Source organism: Magallana gigas, chromosome 6, assembly GCF_963853765.1.
Source record: "Magallana gigas chromosome 6, xbMagGiga1.1, whole genome shotgun sequence".
Taxonomy (NCBI): domain Eukaryota; kingdom Metazoa; phylum Mollusca; class Bivalvia; order Ostreida; family Ostreidae; genus Magallana; species Magallana gigas.
This window is the reverse complement of record NC_088858.1, coordinates 5,381,276-5,404,056: the sequence shown is the minus strand read 5'-3', so window position 1 is coordinate 5,404,056 and position 22,781 is coordinate 5,381,276. Positions and strand designations below refer to the sequence as shown.

The 22,781-nt window shown below is 34.0% G+C and overlaps 2 protein-coding genes across 2 annotated transcripts; one reads left to right on the top strand and one right to left on the bottom strand.

The window, feature by feature from the left end:
* Positions 1 to 1,044: 1,044 nt before the first annotated feature.
* Positions 1,045 to 16,336, bottom strand: LOC105328471 (uncharacterized). The gene is made up of 9 exons (XM_011429352.4): positions 16,245 to 16,336; positions 15,195 to 15,349; positions 13,456 to 13,711; positions 12,933 to 13,001; positions 11,590 to 12,315; positions 9,414 to 9,556; positions 8,709 to 8,844; positions 7,573 to 7,718; positions 1,045 to 6,940 (listed from the first exon to the last, which is right to left on the bottom strand). The coding sequence occupies exons 1-9, from the start codon at positions 16,306 to 16,308 to the stop codon at positions 6,464 to 6,466; spliced, it is 2,172 nt and encodes a 723-aa protein (XP_011427654.2). The 5' UTR covers positions 16,309 to 16,336; the 3' UTR covers positions 1,045 to 6,463.
* Positions 16,337 to 18,237: 1,901 nt separating this feature from the next.
* LOC105328470 (chromosome-associated kinesin KIF4) lies at positions 18,238 to 22,731 on the top strand. The gene is made up of 2 exons (XM_011429351.4): positions 18,238 to 18,382; positions 19,724 to 22,731. Exon 2 carries the CDS (start codon positions 19,744 to 19,746, stop codon positions 21,847 to 21,849), a length of 2,106 nt encoding a protein of 701 aa, XP_011427653.3. The 5' UTR covers positions 18,238 to 18,382; positions 19,724 to 19,743; the 3' UTR covers positions 21,850 to 22,731.
* Positions 22,732 to 22,781: the final 50 nt, after the last annotated feature.

Genomic DNA, 22,781 nt, shown 5'->3' with positions numbered 1-22,781 from the left:
TCCTGTAAATGATTCACTGAACCATGCCAGCTATTCCAAGAGCCAGATTATAGATGATTTAATGATTTAATTCTGCATGGTTGCAAAGCCTTTTTGATTGGATAAACAAATTCATCTACAGTTGACATTTAATATATCGAACCATGATATCATAAATACAATTGTTATGTTGAAGCAGAGACATAAATAACAGAGATTGGCAACTGATCGAAATTTCGCGATCCCTACTGTAAAGTGTTCCCAGTTTAAATCAGTATATCTTTCTAATAAACAATTATATCGAAATATAAACAGCTAAAACACATTCAAAATATTATATATTTCATGAGTTTATGTCATAAGCCTATGCACAATATTAAAAGAGGAGTTTTAGTTGGCCACCTGTCGTCCGAGATTTCGCCGATGTTATATAGCTGGTCAATATATTTTCTATATATTAATCTTATTTTTCAATTTTTTGTTTCAAAAACGTCTAAAACATATGCACACTTTTCATTATAACAATATATCTTTGGCTTAAAATCATTATCTCAGTTTACTAAAATGTAGTTCTCAAAGTAAGGTTGGTCCCGTACCATTTTTCAACAACAAAACATGCTAATGGTAGAATTGCCAATCTCCGTTATTTATGTCTTTGGTTGAAGTGATTTGTAAGTCCCAACCACATATTTTTAAGTATTTTACCCTCGATATCTCAAATACTCGAAAATCTCGAAGTTTTTAATCAGAGCAATCTAGTTCGAAATAGCGAAGTTTTGACTGTATGTTGTATATCATAACTATTTCCCTATTTCACAATATGATGCGCATGCAGACGTATTCTAGCAAATCTCGTTTGAAAGCATGTACACTACGGCCAATATAACCCACTTGTATAACATTCAAATTTTACACAAATGTATATAATTTTTTACATATATTTAGGCTTAGCATTAGAAAACAAAATTATAGGGAATAAATGTAATTTCTTCATGTAATACTCAAATTAAATTGTTTAAAGACGATTTAAGGTGATTTTCTGTACCATAAAAAAGGTAACAATAATAAAGACAGAGATTTACTGTTATGTACAAAATGTAACAATTTATTAACACTTGCATTCATGGCATTACAACCCTGACAATATTGTGGAATACATGCATCAGTTTAACAATCTAATATCAACAAAGATTTTTACAAACAATCAACATTTGATTTGACAAAACTTTCTTGTTCAGTATATTTTCTATGGTATAATAATTGATGCAACAAAATATTCAATGATATACATGTACAAAAGTATTTTTTCCACTTAAAAAAAAATCTGATAGTCATTGCAGGCGTACACTCAAAAAGAAAGAAAAATCGAGGAGTCTATAGAACAAAAGTTTAAGGACATACTTGGTGTGAAGCAACATTTACTGATCATGCTGTTGTAACTTTAAAAAAGCAACAGAGCTGCAGAGGAAATAAAACAAAATCTATAGCTACAACACAACATTACATTGCATGTTTAACAAGAGGCCCAGGGGCCACATCGCTCACCTGAGCAACAATTGCCTTAATTCTGATCAAATTAGCATTACAGTATCAAAATATCTTGACAACTAAGTACAGTAGATCTTGCTAAAAAAAATAGAAAATCTGTCAATTTTTATCCACCTCTTTTTTTGGGTAAATACCAAGCCCCTTTTGTTGTTGTACCTGTAAGAAGATTTTTCTCTATTCCAATTTACCCCCCCCCCCCCCCCTCCATTTCGTGGCCCCCCTTTTCTCTAGGGAATCATGGTTTCATCAAACTTAAATCTGCATAACCTGTGCTTTCACACTAAGTACTGAGTTTTGGACCGAAAACTTTCCCAGAATATTTTTAAAGATTTTTCTCTATATATTCCTATGTAAAAATTCAAACTGCCGTCACGGCCCAGCCCTATCACTAGGGACTGTGATTTTGCAAACTTGAATTTACACTATCCGAGGATGCCTCTACACAAGTTTAGGCTTTTCTGGCCAAATAGTTTTTAAAAAGAAGATATTAAAGATTTTCTCTATATATTCCTATGTAAAAATTCATCCCCCATTGTGGCCTCACCATACCCCATGACTATTATTTAAACAAACTTGAATCTTTACGATCTTGGGATGCTTCCACTTAAATTTGGGCTTTCCTGGCCTTATAGTTTTGAGAAGAAGATTTTTAAAGATTTTCTCTATATATAAAAATTTATCCCCCATTGTGGCCCCGCCCTACCCCCAGGGACCATGATTTGAACAAACTTGAATCTACATTATCTGAGGATGGTTACAATTTGAGCTTTCTTGGCCAAAAAGTTTTGAAAAGAAATTTTTTTAAAGATTTTCTCTATATATTCCTATATAAAAATTTATCCCCTAATTGTGGCCCCACCCTACCCCTGGGGACCATGATTTGAACAAACTTGAATCTACACTATCTGAGGATGCTTCCACTCAAATTTAAGCTTTTCTGGCCTTAAAGTTTTTGAGAAGAAGATTTTAAAAAAAAAATTCGATATATTCCTATGTAAAACATGACCCCCCTCTTGTGGCCCCATCCTACCCCCGGGGACCATAATTTGAACAAACTTGAATCTACACTACCTGAGGATGCTTCCATTTTAATTTGAGCTTTTCTGGCCTGATAGTTTTTTAGAAGAAGATTTTTAAAGATTTTGTCTATATATTTCTATGTAAAACTTGATCCCCTAATTGTGGCCCCACCCTACCCCTGGGGACCATGATTTGAACAAACTTGAATCTACACTATCTGAGGATGCTTCCACTTTTATTTGAGCTTCTCTGGCCTAATAATGTTTTAGAAGAAGATTTTTAAAGATTTTGTCTATATATTTCTATGTAAAACTTGATCCCCTAATTGTGGCCCCACCCTACCCCTGGGGACCATGATTTGAACAAACTTGAATCTACACTATCTGAGGATGCTTCCACTCAAATTTAAGCTTTTCTGGCCTTAAAGTTTTTGAGAAGAAGATTTTAAAAAAAAAATTCGATATATTCCTATGTAAAACATGACCCCCCTCTTGTGGCCCCATCCTACCCCCGGGGACCATAATTTGAACAAACTTGAATCTACACTACCTGAGGATGCTTCCATTTTAATTTGAGCTTTTCTGGCCTGATAGTTTTTTAGAAGAAGATTTTTAAAGATTTTGTCTATATATTTCTATGTAAAACTTGATCCCCTAATTGTGGCCCCACCCTACCCCTGGGGACCATGATTTGAACAAACTTGAATCTACACTATCTGAGGATGCTTCCACTCAAATTTAAGCTTTTCTGGCCTTAAAGTTTTTGAGAAGAAGATTTTAAAAAAAAAATTCTGTATATTCCTATGTAAAACATGACCCCCCTCTTGTGGCCCCACCCTACCCCCGGGGACCATAATTTGAACAAACTTGAATCTACACTACCTGAGGATGCTTCCATTTTAATTTGAGCTTTTCTGGCCTGATAGTTTTTTAGAAGAAGGTTTTTAAAGATTTTGTCTATATATTTCTATGTAAAACTTGATCCCCTAATTGTGGCCCCACCCTAGCCCCGGAGACCATGATTTGAACAAACTTGAATCTACACTACCTGAGGATGCTTCCACTTTTATTTGAGCTTTTCTGGCCTAATAATTTTTTAGAAGAAGATTTTTAAAGATTTTCTCTATATATTCCTATGTAAAACTTGATCCCCCCATTGTGGCCCCACCCTACCCCTGGGGACCATGATTTGAACAAACTTGAATCTACACTATCTGAGGATGCTTCCACTTTTATTTGAGCTTCTCTGGCCTAATAATGTTTTAGAAGAAGATTTTTAAAGATTTTCTCTATATATTCCTATGTAAAACTTGATCCCCCCATTTTGGCCCCACCCTACCCCTGGGGACCATGATTTGAACAAACTTGAATCTACACTACCTGAGGAGGCTCCCATTTTAATTTGAGCTTTTCTGGCCTGATAGTTTTTTAGAAGAAGATTTTTAAGGATTTTGTCTATATATTTCTATGTAAAACTTGATCCCCCCATTGTGGCCCCTCCCTACCCCTGGGGACCATAATTTGAACAAACTTGAATCTACACTACCTGAGGATGCCGCCACACAAGTTTGAGCTTTTCAGGCCGAATAGTTTTTGAGAAGAAGATTTTTGAAAAATACCAACAAATTTTCAATAATTCTCAATTATCTCCCCTTTAAAGAGGGCGTGGCCCTTCATTTGAACAAACTTGAATCCCCTTCACCTAGTGGTGCTTTGTGCCAAATTTGGTTGAAATCTGCCCAGTGGTTCTTGAGAAGAAGATGAAAATGTGAAAAGTTTACAACGCCAACGCCGACAACGACGACAGACAACGGACAAATTGTGATCAGAAAAGCTCACTTGAGCCTTTGGCTCAGGTGAGCTAAAAAGGTTTTGATAAGGCAGTTTTTATTGTTATTCATTTGATCAACTATCAGATTTAGCACAATGTGTATGGTACATAAACTCAAAGAACCTTATATTACTATTGTTCATTGTGTTAAATGCCAAACAGTCAGCCATCTTCAAATATTCAAGGGAACAAAAAGAACATACAAAATATAGAATGATGTTGGTGTACATACGACATCCAAAAAACCTCACACTGGAAAAAAAATTGATTCTCCCATTGAAATTAAGTTTATAAATGGAAAATTTCAATTTTGAGTGTATGCAGGAATAAATATTCTAAATGTATGGCATCACATCATAGCAATATCCTTGCAACAGATATAAAAAATGTGAGTGTAATGTATGAAACATGCAATAATCTTACACTTGTGTTCATTACATAATCAAACAAATGTTATTCACTGGTTATAGAATACAAAACATTCTAGTTTATATGACTGTACATTTGTTTAAAATGATGCCCTGCATTACAGGTATACTTCACACACTCCATTGTTAATCAATATACAGACTCATTTGATCCTTCTACAATTTCAAAAATCACCATCGTTTCAAGTGATGAGTGATAGGCATTGGAATTCTGTATCAATTTCAAGGCTGTTAAATGTTTTGATGCTTGATTAATACATCCCTCAATCACACTCATCCCTCATCACATGAGAATCATAGAACTGTATTTATTCACCACACTGACACTAACTCTGATTTAAAATAATCAATCAAACTTTCTTTATTTAGAAATATATATTTATGGAGATATTTATGCAATGATACAGCAGTCCAAACCTACAAAATCAGACTAAAGATTCAAATGATAAATTCTCTACAAAACCAAATATATTCTTTGTAAATTAACTAAACCAAAAATTCAAAATACATGCAATTCATTTTTTTTTTACCACTGCAGTGTTTATTTCAAAACAAAATAAAAAGTAAAAAGAAGACAAAACTTCAAACTGCTATATCAGAACAATCATTGGCACCTTATTTGAGATGTAATGTACAAGTTAAAAAAAGACAGATCATGGCTTCAATTAATAATACCTGTATGTAAGCAACAATTCAGTTCACAGACTCATGCTCTTAAAGATAAGAATAGCCTTTCGGCATCACAACATATGGGTGTTATACATGTATTTTAATACAAAACATGCAAAACTTAATTTTCCATTTTACTAGGATAATAGTGCTGCAATGTTATTAATACAAAGATCAATTCAAAATTTTCATAACGCTATCCATACAGGTAACTGTTGTAAAAATGCACTTAAAAAACTTTCAATGTCATATTTCACACACTTTTCTGTTCCCTTATTGATTTGAAATGCTGAAGCATCTCTAAAAAAATCTCCAATATACATGTTTGCATTCTTTCCTTAACAGAAATTGATATCCTATAACTCATTATACAAGAATTTTACCACAAGATTATGAAAATGCAAAAGATGAATAAATTTAAGATTTCAATCTCTTTTTTTTTTAACTGGGGTAATACTGGTAGGTGTAGGTTTAGAAAAATTATACAGTAGGAGATTTTACAAAAAAAATAAATCAATCTAATTTTTTTTTTAGTTTCTTTTCATTCAAAAGCAATACATGTACTTCTGATTTATAGATTGTTTGACAAGAAAACTTCAGCACTTAATAAAGGAAGACAGAACATTTGCGCCAGACCACATATATATGTACTTTCTAAATATCACCAAAAAGTAATTCTAATTAAGAATTCAGGACAGACATTGATATAATTTGCTATTATAAGAATAGTAAAACAATTTTACATGATATCTTAGAGTACAAAGTGTTCCTAAATATTACTATAGGTAAAAATCATATACATCTAATTCTATGAGAATAATGTATGTACAGTATATTGTCCAAATATGTAATGCAATGTTTTGAAGCTTGCTCCCATAAAATTTAGTGGTATTGCTAAAACTGTAGCATATTTACAAGGCAGCACATTTATTAACAATGCTAACAACTTTCAGATCTACAAGTGACCACATAACAAAAAAATTAACATGCTAAGAGTTGACTGCAATATTGACCCCAAACGGAACAATAATCTTGCGAAGATCGTCAACAACAGGCTTTTGGTCCTGGCTATCAGGATCCTGGACATTCAACATATCTGCCTGGTTTTCTCCTAAATCTAGAGGTTGGTCCATCTCTAGCTTAATGTCCACTAACTCCTCCAAATCTCCCGTCACAGATATGGTACTACTGTCCGAGTCTGACTGTCCGTCCATATCAACTGACCGCCGGGACGGAAGAATGGTTTGTTCTTTACTTTTTCTTCTCTGACGCTCCGGACTTCTTCTGTAAGGTTTCGTGCGAATTTTGGCAAACTCCTCTACGCTTAACCACCGAATTCCATCCGCTGTTAGGAGTTTTCCATGTCTGGTCTTCAAGTGTCTTTTGTATGTATTCCGAGTTTTGAATCTTTGTGGACAATCTGTGCACACGAATGGAGTTTCTCCTGTGTGTCTTCTCAAGTGTTCCTAAAGTAATCACAATTAATGAAATATAAATGACTTAAAATTCTTAAATAGACAAAGAGTCTACATGATATGTAAACTATATATGTTTTTGCTGCATTACCCTACAGGAAAATATGGATGATCAGCAATTAGAAGTACTGACAAATTGAGGGATTAATTACAAGAAATGTCAGAATTTAACGAGGCCAGGTCTAATTTGTTCTGCCCTAGATTTTTAAATGAAATATTTTACATGAATTTCTACTGATATAATTATTATTTTAAGTTAAAAAATAAGCCATTTACCACATCGTTTGTTTAAGGGGTCATCTCAAAGTTTGTTAATTTTAACATAAGACCCTATGGGATTTTGCTTGAAATGTATCAATTTTGCACATTTTTTACATTTTCTTAAAACTTCTGCACTCGGGATTTTGTTTTTTGTTCTACATATTAAAGCTATTGCTAAAAGGCATCAAATGGTCAAATAAAAAACCCCTTTTACCTCCTGGTTTGTTCCAGGGGTCTGATTAAAGCTGTTTTTTGTATGCCCAATTTCCCAGATTTGTTAGATAATGGCTATTTTTTATTTGACAAAGGCGGAAATGGTGACCTTTATAGTATTATTAAAATTAATTCTTACACATACATACCTTGAAATGACTTGGATGTCTGAACTTTCGACCACAGTCTTTGCATGTAAATCTGCTTTGGTTGTTGTGAATGAGCATATGGTAGTTCAAGCTGTGCTGCCTTGTAAATGTAGTATTGCAGATAAGGCACACAAATGGTTTTATTCCTGCAAGTAAAGATTGTGGTAAATATACAATATCAAGCACTTAACATGGAAATTAATAAATGATCTTTTTTTAAAAGTTGTGTTAAAGGAAAAAGTTGCTCAGGGATTTATCCTTACTTTAACCATTCATAAAATTCATAAATTGAAAATTCTTATCCCTGCCTCCCGCTCTAAATATTTTTCATCCAGTTGTTTTATTTCAGTTGACTGAGAAACTTATATTACAATAACTTGAAATAATAGTCAGATCACATCAAGCTGCTGGGCAATGATAATATCAAAGAGGAGATATTTAGGGGCCAAGTTTAATCTGATAACCATGTCTGGCAATGAAATTATAAAATAGGACAATATTAATCAATGTAAAAATTAGCCCCCCCCCCCCTCCCCCTATTTATCTTCCGTTTCTCTGACCAAAACTTTTAACATATAAGGCAGCAGGCAGGAATCTTATTTTCATTGTGATGTTAGTTAAATACTCATTAGATGTAAATTAATCAAATGAACGTAAAGAAATGGAGCAAAAAGAATGTAAAAAATTCCAATTAAATAATAAGATCACCATCTGGACCTTTTTTTATTGCATATCAGGATGAAAATCTAAATGCATATTAAATGCGGCCAAATTGAGACTTACATTTACATAGAATATCATCGTCTAATGTTGACTACCTATTGTGTCTTTTCATTATAATTATTATAAAGAAACAGTGCCACTATATGGACTTGCCTACTGTATACAGGGTTATTTTCGCCCTGTATAATTTTTGCCCTTTTACACTTGCAGTTTTGTCCCGTCTTGAACTTGCCCAGACAATGTTGTGTTTAAAGAGAGATAATTTGAGACATTGGAATTAGCCCAGTCTCAAATTCGCCCGCTGACAACGAGGGGGAAAGGTGCGAAAATAAGATGGGGGCGAATATATCCTTGTATACAGTATATGTCACATGTTTGGCAGATCCCAAGACTGTAAGCAACACAACAATTACCTGCATGGCTTCTGTAGTGGTACATGAGGGTAGCACTTGCTGTAAAGGTTTTGTCTTTGCATATTCTGCAATAAAGTGGCTGCTTGTCTTCCTTCTTTTTACCTTTCAATTCACGGATACATTTCAGGGCTGCCTTCTACAAAATGTAAGCATTTTACTGAATTGGTGTTTTTCACTTCTATTAACTTTGTATTCATAATATTTGCAAACCTAAATGTGAAACTTGTAACAATTTTTCCTCTAATATAGTATAATTTACAGATTTTTTAACTGTACCTGCCTCTGAGGTTATTTTAAAGATCCTCACCAGCCCAGTAAAGTGAAGAAGTGTAGTTTGATCATATGAAATACATGTAATGGCAACTCTTGATCTGCACGTTAATGAAACATGCATGAAATTCACTTTACAAGGCCAGTGGGCATGTTTAAAAGAAAGTCAAGGGCAAGTAGCATGAAAAAATCATTAGTTAAATATCTGAAGAATATCTTCGCAATTTTCTCAGAAAGTGTAATAAAAATAAAGTAAATGGAACTAAAACTAGCACAATTTGTAAATTGAAGTTTTTTGTCTGTGAGGAACAGTAGCTCTATGACATGTCAACTCAAATTTTTCACAAGAGCTATCGATCTGCTGCTATCCTATAAAAATGTCACTTTGACCCTTATATGAAAACATTCAAAAGCCAAACAATATGAATTACAAACCCTTTCCCATTCTGCAGAACCTTCTTTATCCATTTTTCTTCTTTTCCGCAACATGCTGAAGTCTTCATCATCATTGAAGAGTTCATCATCTGCTATCCTCCCTTTCCAAGCCACAGGAAACCTTGGCATTGGGGGATAAGGTCCTGTGAATAAAGGTGAATTTGACATTTCTTATCAGAGAGAGAGACAAGTTTACACAGCATTTAATAAAAATATTAAATTAAGTTAATGAATATCAAAGTTAAAAGTACCAGAAGCAGGTCACCTTGTCATTAATATATCGTTTTGTCAATATCTTATTATAAACAATAGCAAATTATAATTTTACAAGTCTTTTTTATCATCCATATAATTCCACAAGTTTGATCTCTTTATCTAATTCATTATCGGAATATAACTATGAAAAATAAATCCTGAAAAAAAGAACACTAAATTAACCAACTGTAACCATGGTAACTAACTGAAACAGATATAATACAGTAATTCAAAAACAGTAACAAACTAAAACTATCAAAACCAATTAAATTACATACCTCAGATTGATTCATTTTCCTAAGAAATGGGTTTTTAAAATAACTAATTTTCTATACATGTACATTTGCAATAACAAATGTGATCTACATGAACTAGAGGTACTGTGAGCAAGCTCACAATTGATACCCCCGCTGAGAAAAAATCATTACGCAATGCCATGTATTTTTGCTATTATAGAAAATATTGGATGAATGTATTTCACTGTCCATTTTCTATAAATAATAATTGCTCTTTTTTTTTTTAAAACTGTTAATGCTAATATGAGTAAACAAACCAATTTCTATCCTTTAATTCCATTTTATTTTAAGTTAACTGTTAATGCATGAGGACGTTTGCATCCTTACGTTAACAACCATTTAATATTTAAACATTTTGAGTTATTGGTATACTGAGCCCGATTTTTTCCGAATTTTTTCCCCACACATTTTTGAAACAATGACCTTGAACTTCCTCAATTGACCCTTGGTTAAAGGTCATGACACACCCTAAGGTTATAAGCAGTATTTTTGTGAATTAAGAACTTCAATATTTGTCCGTAAGAAAGATATGGACTGGACATGAATTTTGCACTTTCTGCCAGTGACCTTGACCTTACCCAAATGACCTTGGGTCAAGGTCATGACACATCATTAGGTCATAAGCAATCTTTGTGTGAAGTAAGAACTTCCAATGTTTCTCGTTAGGAAAGATATGGACCGGGCACAAATTTTGCACTTTTTCTGCCAGTGACCTTGAACCTGCCTGAATGACCTTTGTTCAAGGTCATGACACACCCTTAGGTCATAAGCAATCTTTGTGTGAAGTAAGAACTTCCAATGTTTCTCGTTAAGAGAGATATGGACCGGACACAAATTTTGCATTTTTTCTGCCAGTGACCTTGACCTTGCCCAAACGACCTTGAGTCAAGGTCATGACACACCCTTCGGTCATAAGCAATCTTTGTGTGAAGTAAGAACTTCCAATGTTTCTTCATAAAAAAGATATGGACCGGACACAATTGCACAGACAGACGGAGGGACAGACGGACAAGGTGATTCCTATATACCCCCCCAAACTTTGTTTGCGGGGGTTATAAATATACTCAGAAACAACAGGCACAAGTTAGGCCAAGCACCTAGACTATACAAGGAAAGTTCTAAAGGGGGCTGACTAAAACTTTGCAAAATTGTGTATAGTATAGTATAAATATTAATACATTTGTCCACATATTTACCTTTAACAAAAACAATTTATATATCAATAATCAAATTTAAATTTGGACACGAATTAAGATTTCTTTTCAGATAGCAGAAAAAAAAGAAAAGAAAATTTCTAAGATGATTTATCATTTGAATGAATGGGTTTCAACATTAGGTTTATGGCACAATAAACTGAAGTTTTTTGGTTTAAGAGGTTACGTAAAAATTGTAAAGTATATTTTTTTGTAATCAATCAAAGAAATCCATGCCTCCTTTTGGAAACTATTTTATAATGTAAAATGTATTAGGTTGTATATAAAGTTCAAATTAAAAATAGTTTCTCATACCTCACATTTTTTACACAAATGCCCAAAGTTGGCTAAAATTACAATGTGCAAAGACTCTAATGATGAGTTGCTATAGAATAATACCTATCTACAGATTGAATCTTTCAATGCCCTTACTTTTCCCTGAATCTCCCAATTTCTCTGTTCCCTCGATTAAGTTGATTTCTTCCTCAGGGTTTTCATCAATGATCTCCTCAGCACATACGATTATTGTTTTTGATGCTTCATCAGTACTCGTTCCACTGCTGGACAATTCATCCATAACTGATACATTTCCTAAACATAGGATAGGTTCAGCCTTCCTATCTGGATGGATCACTCTTTTGCCATAATATTGATTGTTGTCATTATTTACTGGGACTTCATCTTCAGGATTCTCAAATTCTATCTGATCAATGATCTCGATTCCCTTTTTCTTTCCAAAAACTGTGGTGTATCCATGATCATGATGGGGCTGGGTTCTCCTCATCAACTCAATGATAAACTGCTCATTTTCTTCAATTCTTTTCTCGGTGTCATCCCCAACATCACTGTCCTCTCCAACATCTATACATGGTTCTTTGGCAGTTTCTCCTTTTTTCTGAAGCTTCTGCTGTATTCTTGTTGATTGTTTATGAGCGTATTTTCGAAGCATGAAACTTCTCTCTGAAAAATGGTGCTGAATTAAGCTTTCCTTATCCTCTGCATCAACCCTTTCATATTGTACCTCTGCTTCATCCACTATATTGTCTTCAGAGGTATGAATATCAAGATCTGTGTATCTTTTCCTTTTAGGTTTACTGGTTCTGTTATACACATAGTTCTTGCTTCCTGATGTTGGTTTTCGTTTTGGTCCCATGATTTCTGTGAACCAAAACTCTGATCATCAAAATTAATACCCCAAATAAGATTTTCAATAGAGAATATCATTTGTTTTTTCTCTCTCTTACATTAAGAATATATACTCAAAGTTTGTTGTTATTTTTGTAAAAGTATACAGGTATATGTACCGTCTGTAAAGTCTTGTGCAGTGTAGCTATTTTATGAAATACAGTTAAACTTCGATTTCTCGAACACTGATATCTCGAATACAATTGATACTGTAAATTGCTGATTAAACGCGAGGAAATAATATCCGCGTAAATTCGTGAGAAGCCCGTCTTGTGAATTTTAAACTCTCGCTTTTAATTTTCAAACATATGTAAACTACATGAAACTTTGATAAAATTTCAACATTCACGATTTTATGGGAAACCGATGAATCGCGGAATTAATTACTCGAGTAAAATAAGGAATTTACAGGATGTCGAGTGATTTGTAAGTCCTTACCACTTAGTTTTTAAAGTATTTTACCCTTGATATCTTGAATACTCGGATATCTCGAACTATTTAAACAGTCCCATCTTGTTTGAGATAACGAAGTTTGACTGTATGTTCTACTTTTTAATTTGAGCACATATTTGATGAACTATGTACAGTACCTTTCTGTTTTCTTTCCTTTACATGCACTGGCTCAGCTACAAATTCTGGTTTGTTGTTATTCTTTGGATCTTAAAACAATACATTGCAACAAAAATTAGTGGCTTCCTAAAATTATAGTATATACAACTGATGGACCTTCATATGTACTGTGGTTTCATTAATTTTCGTGGGTATCAATTTTTCGGGATTTTCTGAAAACCACAGTTTCAAGGATACGTAATTTCGTGGCCATTGATCCTATCAATAAAAAATGTTAGTTGATATTGAACTTCAGGGAACATTTAATTTCGTGGATCAACTTAACAACAAAATCCACGAAAATTGGTATTCAACAAATATTGATGAAACCACAGTATATATATATATATATATGGACTGATTTAAAGGTCATGAATCTTTTAAGTGACTATCTCTCATGCTCTACCAGTTTAAACTTTTCAAGAATTGGAATGGCAATTGGAATTTGAAACAGCACACAGCCACACACAATTAAAAATTAATAAATATTATGCATATATTCACCATTTTGCTCTTTCAAAAGATCCTGTATATGGGCATTCAAATGCTTCTTCATCCTCAGTCTTGCTTGTGTTTCATTACCAAAACTTTTGTACTGGACCTGACATTTGTCTGGCATAAGTGCACAGGTGAAAATAAAATTTCTGGTGATTTCATTAGAAGTTAAATCAGAGAAAAAGTTGACCAAACATCTTTCAGATAACAGCTGAATCTGCTCCAGGTTGAACACTTCCAAGTTCTGAACATTTCTTTTTGTTATCTGGAAAAAAAAATCAAGAATCTATGAAAAGAATATGGCATTTGTGGACAATATTAAAAAAATAGTCCAGCAGTCAGACTAAGTCTTTAAAATCCATAGCTGTATCTGTAATTGAAGGAGTCCTGTCATTTCTTGGTATTAGTCACTGAATTGTAATTAAATCATCTCTCTTCCAAAAGTTAAATTTACAATGCAATGAAGCACTGAACCAATTTTAATAAAATTGACATGTGAAGTTTATAGAGTTCTTCACATAAATAATGACCAAAAAGACTGGAAAACATGTGCTTTTTAAAATGAAGTAAAAATTGAGCAAGCTCACATACTCCCCCCCCCCCCATTATTTGACAAAAAATAACCAGAAGAAGTCTAAGTGCTTAAAGCTGCTTGGTCCGATTTTATATCAATTTTTTTGCACGCTTTTAAACGATAACTATGCTTAGTATATGTATAATAATAGACATTGCAGTAGTTTTACCCGTCAATTATGCCAAATTTCAATGAAGAAAAATACGTAAAAAATTTGCTAACAAAACAAACGACATTAAAAGGTACCGCGTTATTTCGCCTCATGTTAAATTTCACCCCTGACGACGAGACGGGTATGGTTGTATTACGACTTTGACATCGCTTTAAATAAAGGTCGAAATGATCAGACAAATTACAAATAAATATGTGTACGTTTTGTTCGCTAATATTTCCAAAGTCTGCTTTCTTTACAATCGATGCATAGCATGCGGGTTGAATAACCCCAATCATTCGGGGGACGAAACCAAGTTGTTTCCTTTGCTAAACATTCCCATGATGCATTTTGGTTTGTTTTTTCCTTTGCCCAAAGAGAAATTATTTTTATTTACTTTGAATATTTCTAACTTTGAAAGGAGACTGATTCTGTTGGTGTAAATAGGAGAAAGTCCATAACTTTCTAAGATAAACGATTTGTATGGAAAAAAATTTGATACTGTAATTACAAAAAAATCGGACCAAGCAGCTTTAAGAGCCAAAATTCACAGAAAAATAATGGAACCAGAATATTCTGGTTATATGCACAGCAACATATGATATTGTGTCCTAATATGCTAGAAAGTTTTATGCAGCAGATTAAGGGGAGTTGTGCTTACAAAAAAACCTAAGACTAATGGGTCAAAAAAATTATACCTCCTATAACAAGATGGGTAGGGTATAACAACAAAAACAGGACTGACTGACGGGTCAAAAACATTATGCCACTCTCAACTTTTTGGCATGGAGTATATAACTAGAGAGTCTGCATTAAACTTGTGCCGAGTTAGGTAAATATCTTATAAACATAAAATTAGCCAACAAAATTTGGTTTTTTTTTATTGATTCATGGATCAATCAATTCTATAACAGATAATGAAATCAATTGGAACATTTGATTCTTTAAATACTGGTAACAATAACATTTAATATGATTTTCACAAGAATTTCTTGTGAGTAAAAATAAGTTTGAGATATTTACCCGTTTAGCAGGGGACTTTGGTTTGTTTCCAGTTGGTTCTTTCTCCAGTGTAGCTGATGCAACTTGTGCCAGGACATCCAAAGACATGTATGAGGAGCTGTCTTCATCTTCTACTTCTACTTTTATCTTCCTCTGCCTTAGAGTTCTATCAGACCCTGTCAATATCAACATTTTTTTTTAACTTTACACAAAAAATTAATGAATTTTATACATCAATTCCTGTCAAAAACTGTACATAATTAAAGCAATGGATGGATAGGATATTAATAAAAATTGATTACAATTTAGGAGATTTTTAATATGATAAATCAAAAGGAAAAAAATGAAATTGATAACAATTAAATATTATCATGATTTTGTTTCAATTCCTAAGCCATAACATAATCTATAAATATTATAAGAATTAAAATTTGATTATTTTGAAATTCATATGATCTATATGTAAATTTTAATAAAAGTAAATTGGAGCCTGTAGAATGCAGTATAATTGGTAATTGGAGAACTTGTGGTATTTCAATGGGCAGAAATTAACTACAGAAATATTAATGGACATCCAATAGCATTTTCAATATTGAAGATGAGTAGAACTTTGTGTAACTTTCTATAACTTCAACTTCCTATTTCTGATAATTTTTTTCATATAATATTCTATCATTTCGCGTTAATTACAATAAATATCAAAACTTCTTTTACATGTATCTATTTATAGACGAAACAGAATTGATTTCTTGCCGCCATTTTGAAAGCGTCTGCCATGCCGAGAAAATACTTTTCATTTGAAAATCATAATATTGCCAAGTATTAATGAAACATGATTGCATTCCTTATTATGTTTTCAACACAACTGAAGATTGTCACAAATAATAGATGATGTTATTTCATAATCTTACCACACTACTCGTTTGTTTCATCGAGTTGTGTTGCTGTGTGTTACAATATAGCAGCCGACAGAGACATCTCTTTGTTTATGTTGTGAATTGAAATTAATTGCGCTTACCATACTCTGGATTCAATCTAATGACACAATACAGATCTCATATATTATACTACCTGGAGACACAGCCTTTTTAGATTTCTCTTTATTCAACTTTTCTTTCTGTTTTGGTGTCGCCATTTTCGCGCACCTTGCAACTCGTCTGCTAGACCTTGGATCAAATTAATTTAAACAAAAAAACGAAAAAAAATTTTCGAAAGTAATTTATTATTCATTTCACCAAATTCAGGCCGAGAAAACTTAATTTAGATATTTAATATAAATAATTACGATTTTTAAATTAATGGTTAATTTAGATAAGTCGTTCTTCATATATTTTAGGTAGCCTGATAATTTCACTCCCTATTGTTTGGGACCCATTCAATAGGGTACACATTTAAGGAAAATCGAAAAATTAAAACCAATCATGAAGCAAGCCAAAATTTTATTCTAAATGCATACGGAAAGAATAGTTAAGAATAAACTAAACAAAAGGACATAAATATATTGTTGAGAATATAAAAATTTAACGTTATAAATGAAAGTGCCGACAAGTACAAATTAAGTGCACGTATCTTAATTCTTCAGTATTAAGCAATATAATACAATTTCATGGGCATTGAATTTTAATCATCATAGTTGAAATGATCTTTACTGATTTTTTTTATCTATCGATAAGTTCAAATAACCGTTATATATATATTGACAATATATTATCATCAACATTCAGCATGCGCGGCATCTTCGCTAGCCAAGGGTTTTCGATCCACTCTGCTCCTCCTGGATCGTAAACACTTGGCTAGCGAAGAGGCATGAGCGGATCGGGGGGGGGGGGGGGGGGACTAGGGTTTTGGGTTTTTTTTTGGGGGGGGGGGGTATTGGGGGTTGAGGTGTAACTGTTTGTGAAAAAGTTTGGATCAGCGCATGACCTTTTCAATATTAAATAAATGTCATCCAGGCTCAATCCAATCATCCATCCCTTCATCCACCCATCTTCCTTTCTTTGGCGCTCCGAACGATGGTATTGCTTAACCAAATGCCGATTAAGTTGGTTTTTTTTTCACTTAAATATGCGCACATCTATGGACATTTTTCAAAGGTCGTGGGGTGGTGGGTGGTAGGGGGTGTTGAAAGGAAGTATTAGAACTTGAAATAGTTTTATTTTTAAAATTGCAGCAAAGATAACGCTGCTATTGGGTCTACTTAAAGAATTATAGCTTGATGAAAGGTCATAAACAATTCAAATTCCAGAAAGTGTGTTTATTTATGCAAAGAAATATCCACATCATATAGCATCACATGTGTAAAACGGTTAGAAAACACAGTTGAAATGCGTGCAATGATTAATTCTGATTCATAAAAGATGCTAATCCACGGTAAGTTTATATAGTTGATGACATGGCTGAATCAGAATTAATCGTTTCATGCATTTCCACTTTGGAGAAGATATGTAGTGAAACGAGAGAGGTTTATATATATATCATGTGTATGGAACAAAAAATGAGCATTAAATGCATGTCTCATCTCTCTCTCTCTCTCTCTCTCTCTCTCTCTCTCTCTCTCTCTCTCTCTCTCTCTTCCCCCCCCCCTTCTTTTTTTTTTTAGGTCATCCGAGTCTCTCAATTATTATGTCTTGACTTAGACCAGAGTCTCTCTGCATTGTCCCTATGTCCTCTTTTTGAATTGGAATTTTGTAACTTACTGTACACAGTAGCCTAGCCATAGTAAATGCATTAAACTCCTTTGTCTTTACAATAGTTTGATAGCTGAAGACTTCCTGACAGGTCCATCTACGGGCTCAGATGACCGTCAAAGCCTGTGGACCTCTGTTTTTTAATTGAGGTTTTTGTTGTTTGTTTTCTTGTTTTTACGTTTATTTTGTTTTTTACTTTTTTTATTTTATTTAGGCCTATTTATTTATTATTTATTTATTTCATTTTTTTTGTTTACTTTTGTTTTTTGCTTAGCAATCTCAAAGGGGTGGGTGTTTCGACCCGTAAACTACCTTCTCTATGTTGACTTAGACCATTTACTGCTCTTATATTGAATTCTCGTTTCTCCTCTGTACTACAAAGCGGACCGAAGTATCAGCTGGACAGATGGACTATACACCGATATATGACGTCATCATTGTTTACAAATACCTTGGTGAGGTAACGCGGCCATTTCATAGAATGGCATGACAGTTCTGATGTAGAACATTTTGGAGTTGACAGTAAGATGATTTCATGAATTTTAAATGTTCTGAAGCATGAGTTTTTTTTTTACAAGCGACCGGTGAATTTCCCTAACGTTTACATCGGTTAATTTGGCGGTTAATCATAATGTGCGTGCATGCATGAATATTGCGAAAGTGCAAATTAGTATTGTACCAGTGGTCATAAATATAATATGGCAATCTTTTTCTGATGAGTTAATCATGCAGCTTTACCGCAGAGACACTTCTTATCTTTAGACCAAATTAGTAAATAAATAAGCTATATACTCTATAAAACTATTCCTGCATGCACACTTCTTCTCTGTAGAAAGTAACCAAAAATGAGTCTTTATGCTATTGTGATTTAGTGAATAGTGTGTGATTTGCCTAATACTGCCAATTTCCAACTATCAATCATGCTAGAGTTTGGTTACATCATGCGCAGATTTTTTTCGGGGGGGGGGGGGGGGGTCAGTACATTGGGACTGGACTCCCTCCTTGAAAAATTCAAACCTATTAGATTCACATTTTCAAGTTATCAAAAACAGGTCCCAGAATCCCCAAGTACCGGTAAGCAAAATTATCCTGATTACCCCATGGAAAAAAAACCTCTTGATTTGTGCATGGGCTTATTTAACCATTTGTTTTGTGGGTAAAAAATCATCATTTAAAAATCAAAAACTTTGGTTAGAGCCTTGTTGTATGCATGTCCAAAGATAGGTAATTTCCAGTAATACACTACTGGCATATGACCAATTCTTGCCCAGGATCAATTTTCGGCACTGCATTGTTGTCATTTCATGATCAACACATAGAATTATATATATATGAAAAATAATATATACTTGTATTAACAATGCACTGGCGAGATGTGGTTCTTGACGAGAATTGATCGCATGCCAGTACATGTATTATGTAGTTCCTATGTTTAACATTGTCTTGAACTTCAATATCTTGAATTCCATGGTTATTTAAAAGTGAGTTTGAATTCTTTGTCTCTTTGGGTACCAGTATTTTATCTCAAAATCTTGAATATAGATCTTCAAATATCTTTTTTATTTTGGGTCCCCTTGTGTTTAAAATAACAAGGTTTGAAAATATAATGCTGATTATTAAACTGCTATTTTTGAACACCAGGGTTCAAACCTTAGTAGAGGCACTCGTATCTCCCACTGTAACATAATCTCATCTGGTACTTATTTGCAGAGTCTGCTTCTATTCTGTAGATATACATGTATTACAATGCTTCAACCTGATAAATTAGATATGTTTTAGCTAATAAATTACATAAGGAACTGCATTGTATACCAGGTAAATGTAATTTGCATTGTAATAAGTATGCTCTTTTAAATGTTTCAGTTGAACTTTGAGCCGCCATCATGCCTGAAAGTGTGCAGATTAAGGTTTATGGGCGCTGCCGTCCTCTTACACAAGATGAAGCAGATAAAGGATTCAAAAATGTAGTCAAGTGTTCTGGTGACAAAATGCTCATAGAATCGGGTGGGAAAGAGCATTCCTTTTCCTTTGATGGAGCGTACTCAAGTGATGCAAAAGTTAAAAATGAGCAGATTTATAAAGAACGTTGTGAGCCATTTCTGCAGCGAGCAATGGAGGGATTTAATGTCAGTATCATTGCGATGGGTGCAACAAATGCAGGAAAGACTTACCTTATGTCTGGAACAGACAGCGATCCAGGAATTGCTCCCTGCTTCATCCGGAATCTTTACCAAGCTATCGGAGAAAGAAGCAACAAAGAGTTCTTTATCTCTGTGTCCTATTTAGAGGTTCTTGATGAGAGAATGAGTGATTTGTTGAATCCGCATGTAAACCAAATGAAGATAAGGCAGCATCCTCATAAAGGAATATTCATTGAGGGTCTATCAGAGATTGTTGTTCACAACTGGGAAGAAATGAGCCAGTTGTACGAACAAGGAACCCGTGTTAAAAAACTAGGAGCAAGGGACATCAAAGCTAACCAGGCCAGGGCACATTCTGTCTTCACCATCACTATAGAGCAACGCACAAGACAGTCCAGTAAAGTCGGGGTGAGATCCGTCGTCTGTCTGGCAGATCTTGCAATGGGAGAGGTGGTGGGGACATCCGACCCACATGCTGTTGCTGGACTTCAAGGTTTGATGAATGTGTTAAGTGCTCTTGGAGGTCCAAAGAAAGGCAGCAATGTGCCCTTTAGGGATTCTGCCATCACTAGGGTGCTCCAGGACTCTTTTGGGGGAAATGCAGTCACTCTCATGTTTGCTGTCGTCTCACCTGTTGATAAAGTACATAAAGAAAGTTTGACCACCTTACAGTATGCCTCCTACGCAAAATCAGCTAAAAATCATGTGAAAGCAAATATGGATGAGACGGCAGAAATAATTGCTGATCTCCGAGATGAAATTGCAAAATTAAGAGATAAGATTGCATCAACATCCACTCCAAGTAGAGATGATGTTCAGAAGCTTGAAGATCTTGTTCAAGATCTGCAAATAGCAAAAATGTCAACTTGGGCTGAGAGGGAAAAGTTGTCCAAAAAGGTCGAAGAAGAACGCAAAGTAAATTTAGCAAACAAAGGAATACTGGACTGGGTTACTGATAATATGAAGAAAGGAAACAGAGAACTTCAGGAAAAGATGCTTATTCTCCAGAAAGAGAAAGATGTATTAACTGCTCAGTACTCCGAGAAGCGAAGTAATGTAGATGGTTTAAATGAAGAGGTCCAGAGGAAGATAGCCGAGTATTCCAAGTACCAGGATAGTGGAAAACTAACTGATTCAGAGACAAAGAAAAGAGTCACAGCCATCCATGAGATAAAAGAAAAACTGAAGAAAGAATCTGAGATTTTAAAGCAAATTAAGTCCCAGTTAAAGGATGTTGCAGAAAAGCAGAAGGAAGAGAGAGATGAAGCAAAGTCCCAGATGTCAGCTATGAAGGGAAACACTGAGTTACGCCAACAGGTGGAAAAGGAGGAGCGATTGAAAGTGGAAAAGGAAAACAGGGCAATGATCGCAGATGAAATGGAGAAGATGAAGACAGAATTTGAGACAGAAAAATCTCACATTCAGTTGAAATTGACCGAAAATAAAACTTACAGTGCCCAAGAGGTATCCCATTTAGAGGTCCAACTGGCAGAGATGAAGCTAGAAAAACCTGTGACCACCATGAAGATTCATCTGATGGAGCAGGAGAAGGAGAGACTGGTTAAGGAACTGGATGATGTTTACCAAGTACACAAAGACGAACTTGAATTTCAGAGGCTTCGGCACTTGGAGACGTTCCGAGCATACCGTGAGATGTTTGAGGAGCAGAAGGCAGCTCTGGATCAGAGGTACCGCCAGCTCCTGGAAGATGCCATACAAGACGCTGTCTTCCTGTCCAGCCGAAACAGTGAGCTCCTGGAAGAGAACCAAAGCTTGAGGCAACAAAACGCTGAAATGAGAGATTCCATCACCAAACTGGGTGGACGTCTTCCTAGTCAAACTGTATAAACAAAATTTTTCATTTTCTGATTGAAAGTTACAGAGATTTTATAAAACGACAAAATTTAGTCCTGCAGGCATAAATCCGAGCCATATTTATAAATTGTATGTGATTAATAACTTAAAGCCAATGGTGTTATTTGATGAAGTTATAAAAAGTTAGAGCTGGCTTTGAAAATGTAGATATATAACTCACATTTTGATGAACATTATATAGTTAATACAATATAATTTATTCTTATTTATATTATATATTTATTCAGAGAGTATCTAACACTTAATTCTTACTGATTTAACAACACAACAGACTGTTGTGATTATAGATAATTGAATGTTACTGAAATGATAACACTTTCAATTTTAAAAAAAAAGGAACTCTTTTGTTCATGATATACTTGTATAAGCAAATCATCATGTTTGAAAATCTTACCACCATGAAAAAAAATGTAAGCCTTATAGAAATTATTTCAACAAGCAAATATGTTTCTACCATATTGTTAATAATGATAGCAAAAGTCCAGAACAATTTTAAGTTAATTTTGCATGATTTTGCTGGTTTACACCTCTGTTAAAAATGCATATGTGCTAGCTGTATCATTCTAGTAATTCCATGTTAACAATGTATATTAAGATTGGCATCTTTGTGGAATACCCTGAAAAAGTCCAACAGATCAATGCTTAACACTTATATGCTCATTTTTTGTAATTGTTTATATTGATTCATATTGTTCATACTCTTACAAATGTACTATCTATTTGTTATAATTCATAATGTCACTCTCTTTCCCTTAACAAATGTTATTTTTTTCTATACATGTATATATGTGCAATCTTATTCAATTTACACATCCATTTTTTTTAACTGTGATAATTATTAAACTGTTATTAACCTTTAAGTGTTTAATATTCATAATTTTGGCACATACATGCATACAGATGCA

Excerpts from the sequence above, each read along its gene's own strand:
- LOC105328471 (XM_011429352.4), bottom strand. The coding sequence starts at position 16,308 with ATGGCGACACCAAAACAGAAAGAAAAGTTGAATAAAGAGAAATCTAAA. Across the intron at positions 13,712-15,194 it reads CAAAGTCCCCTGCTAAACGG|ATAACAAAAAGAAATGTTCA; the intron begins GTAAATATCTCA and ends TTTTTTTTCCAG. Across the intron at positions 8,845-9,413 it reads GTTCTGCAGAATGGGAAAGG|AAGGCAGCCCTGAAATGTAT; the intron begins GTTTGTAATTCA and ends TACATTTTGTAG.
- LOC105328470 (XM_011429351.4), top strand. The coding sequence starts at position 19,744 with ATGCCTGAAAGTGTGCAGATTAAGGTTTATGGGCGCTGCCGTCCTCTT.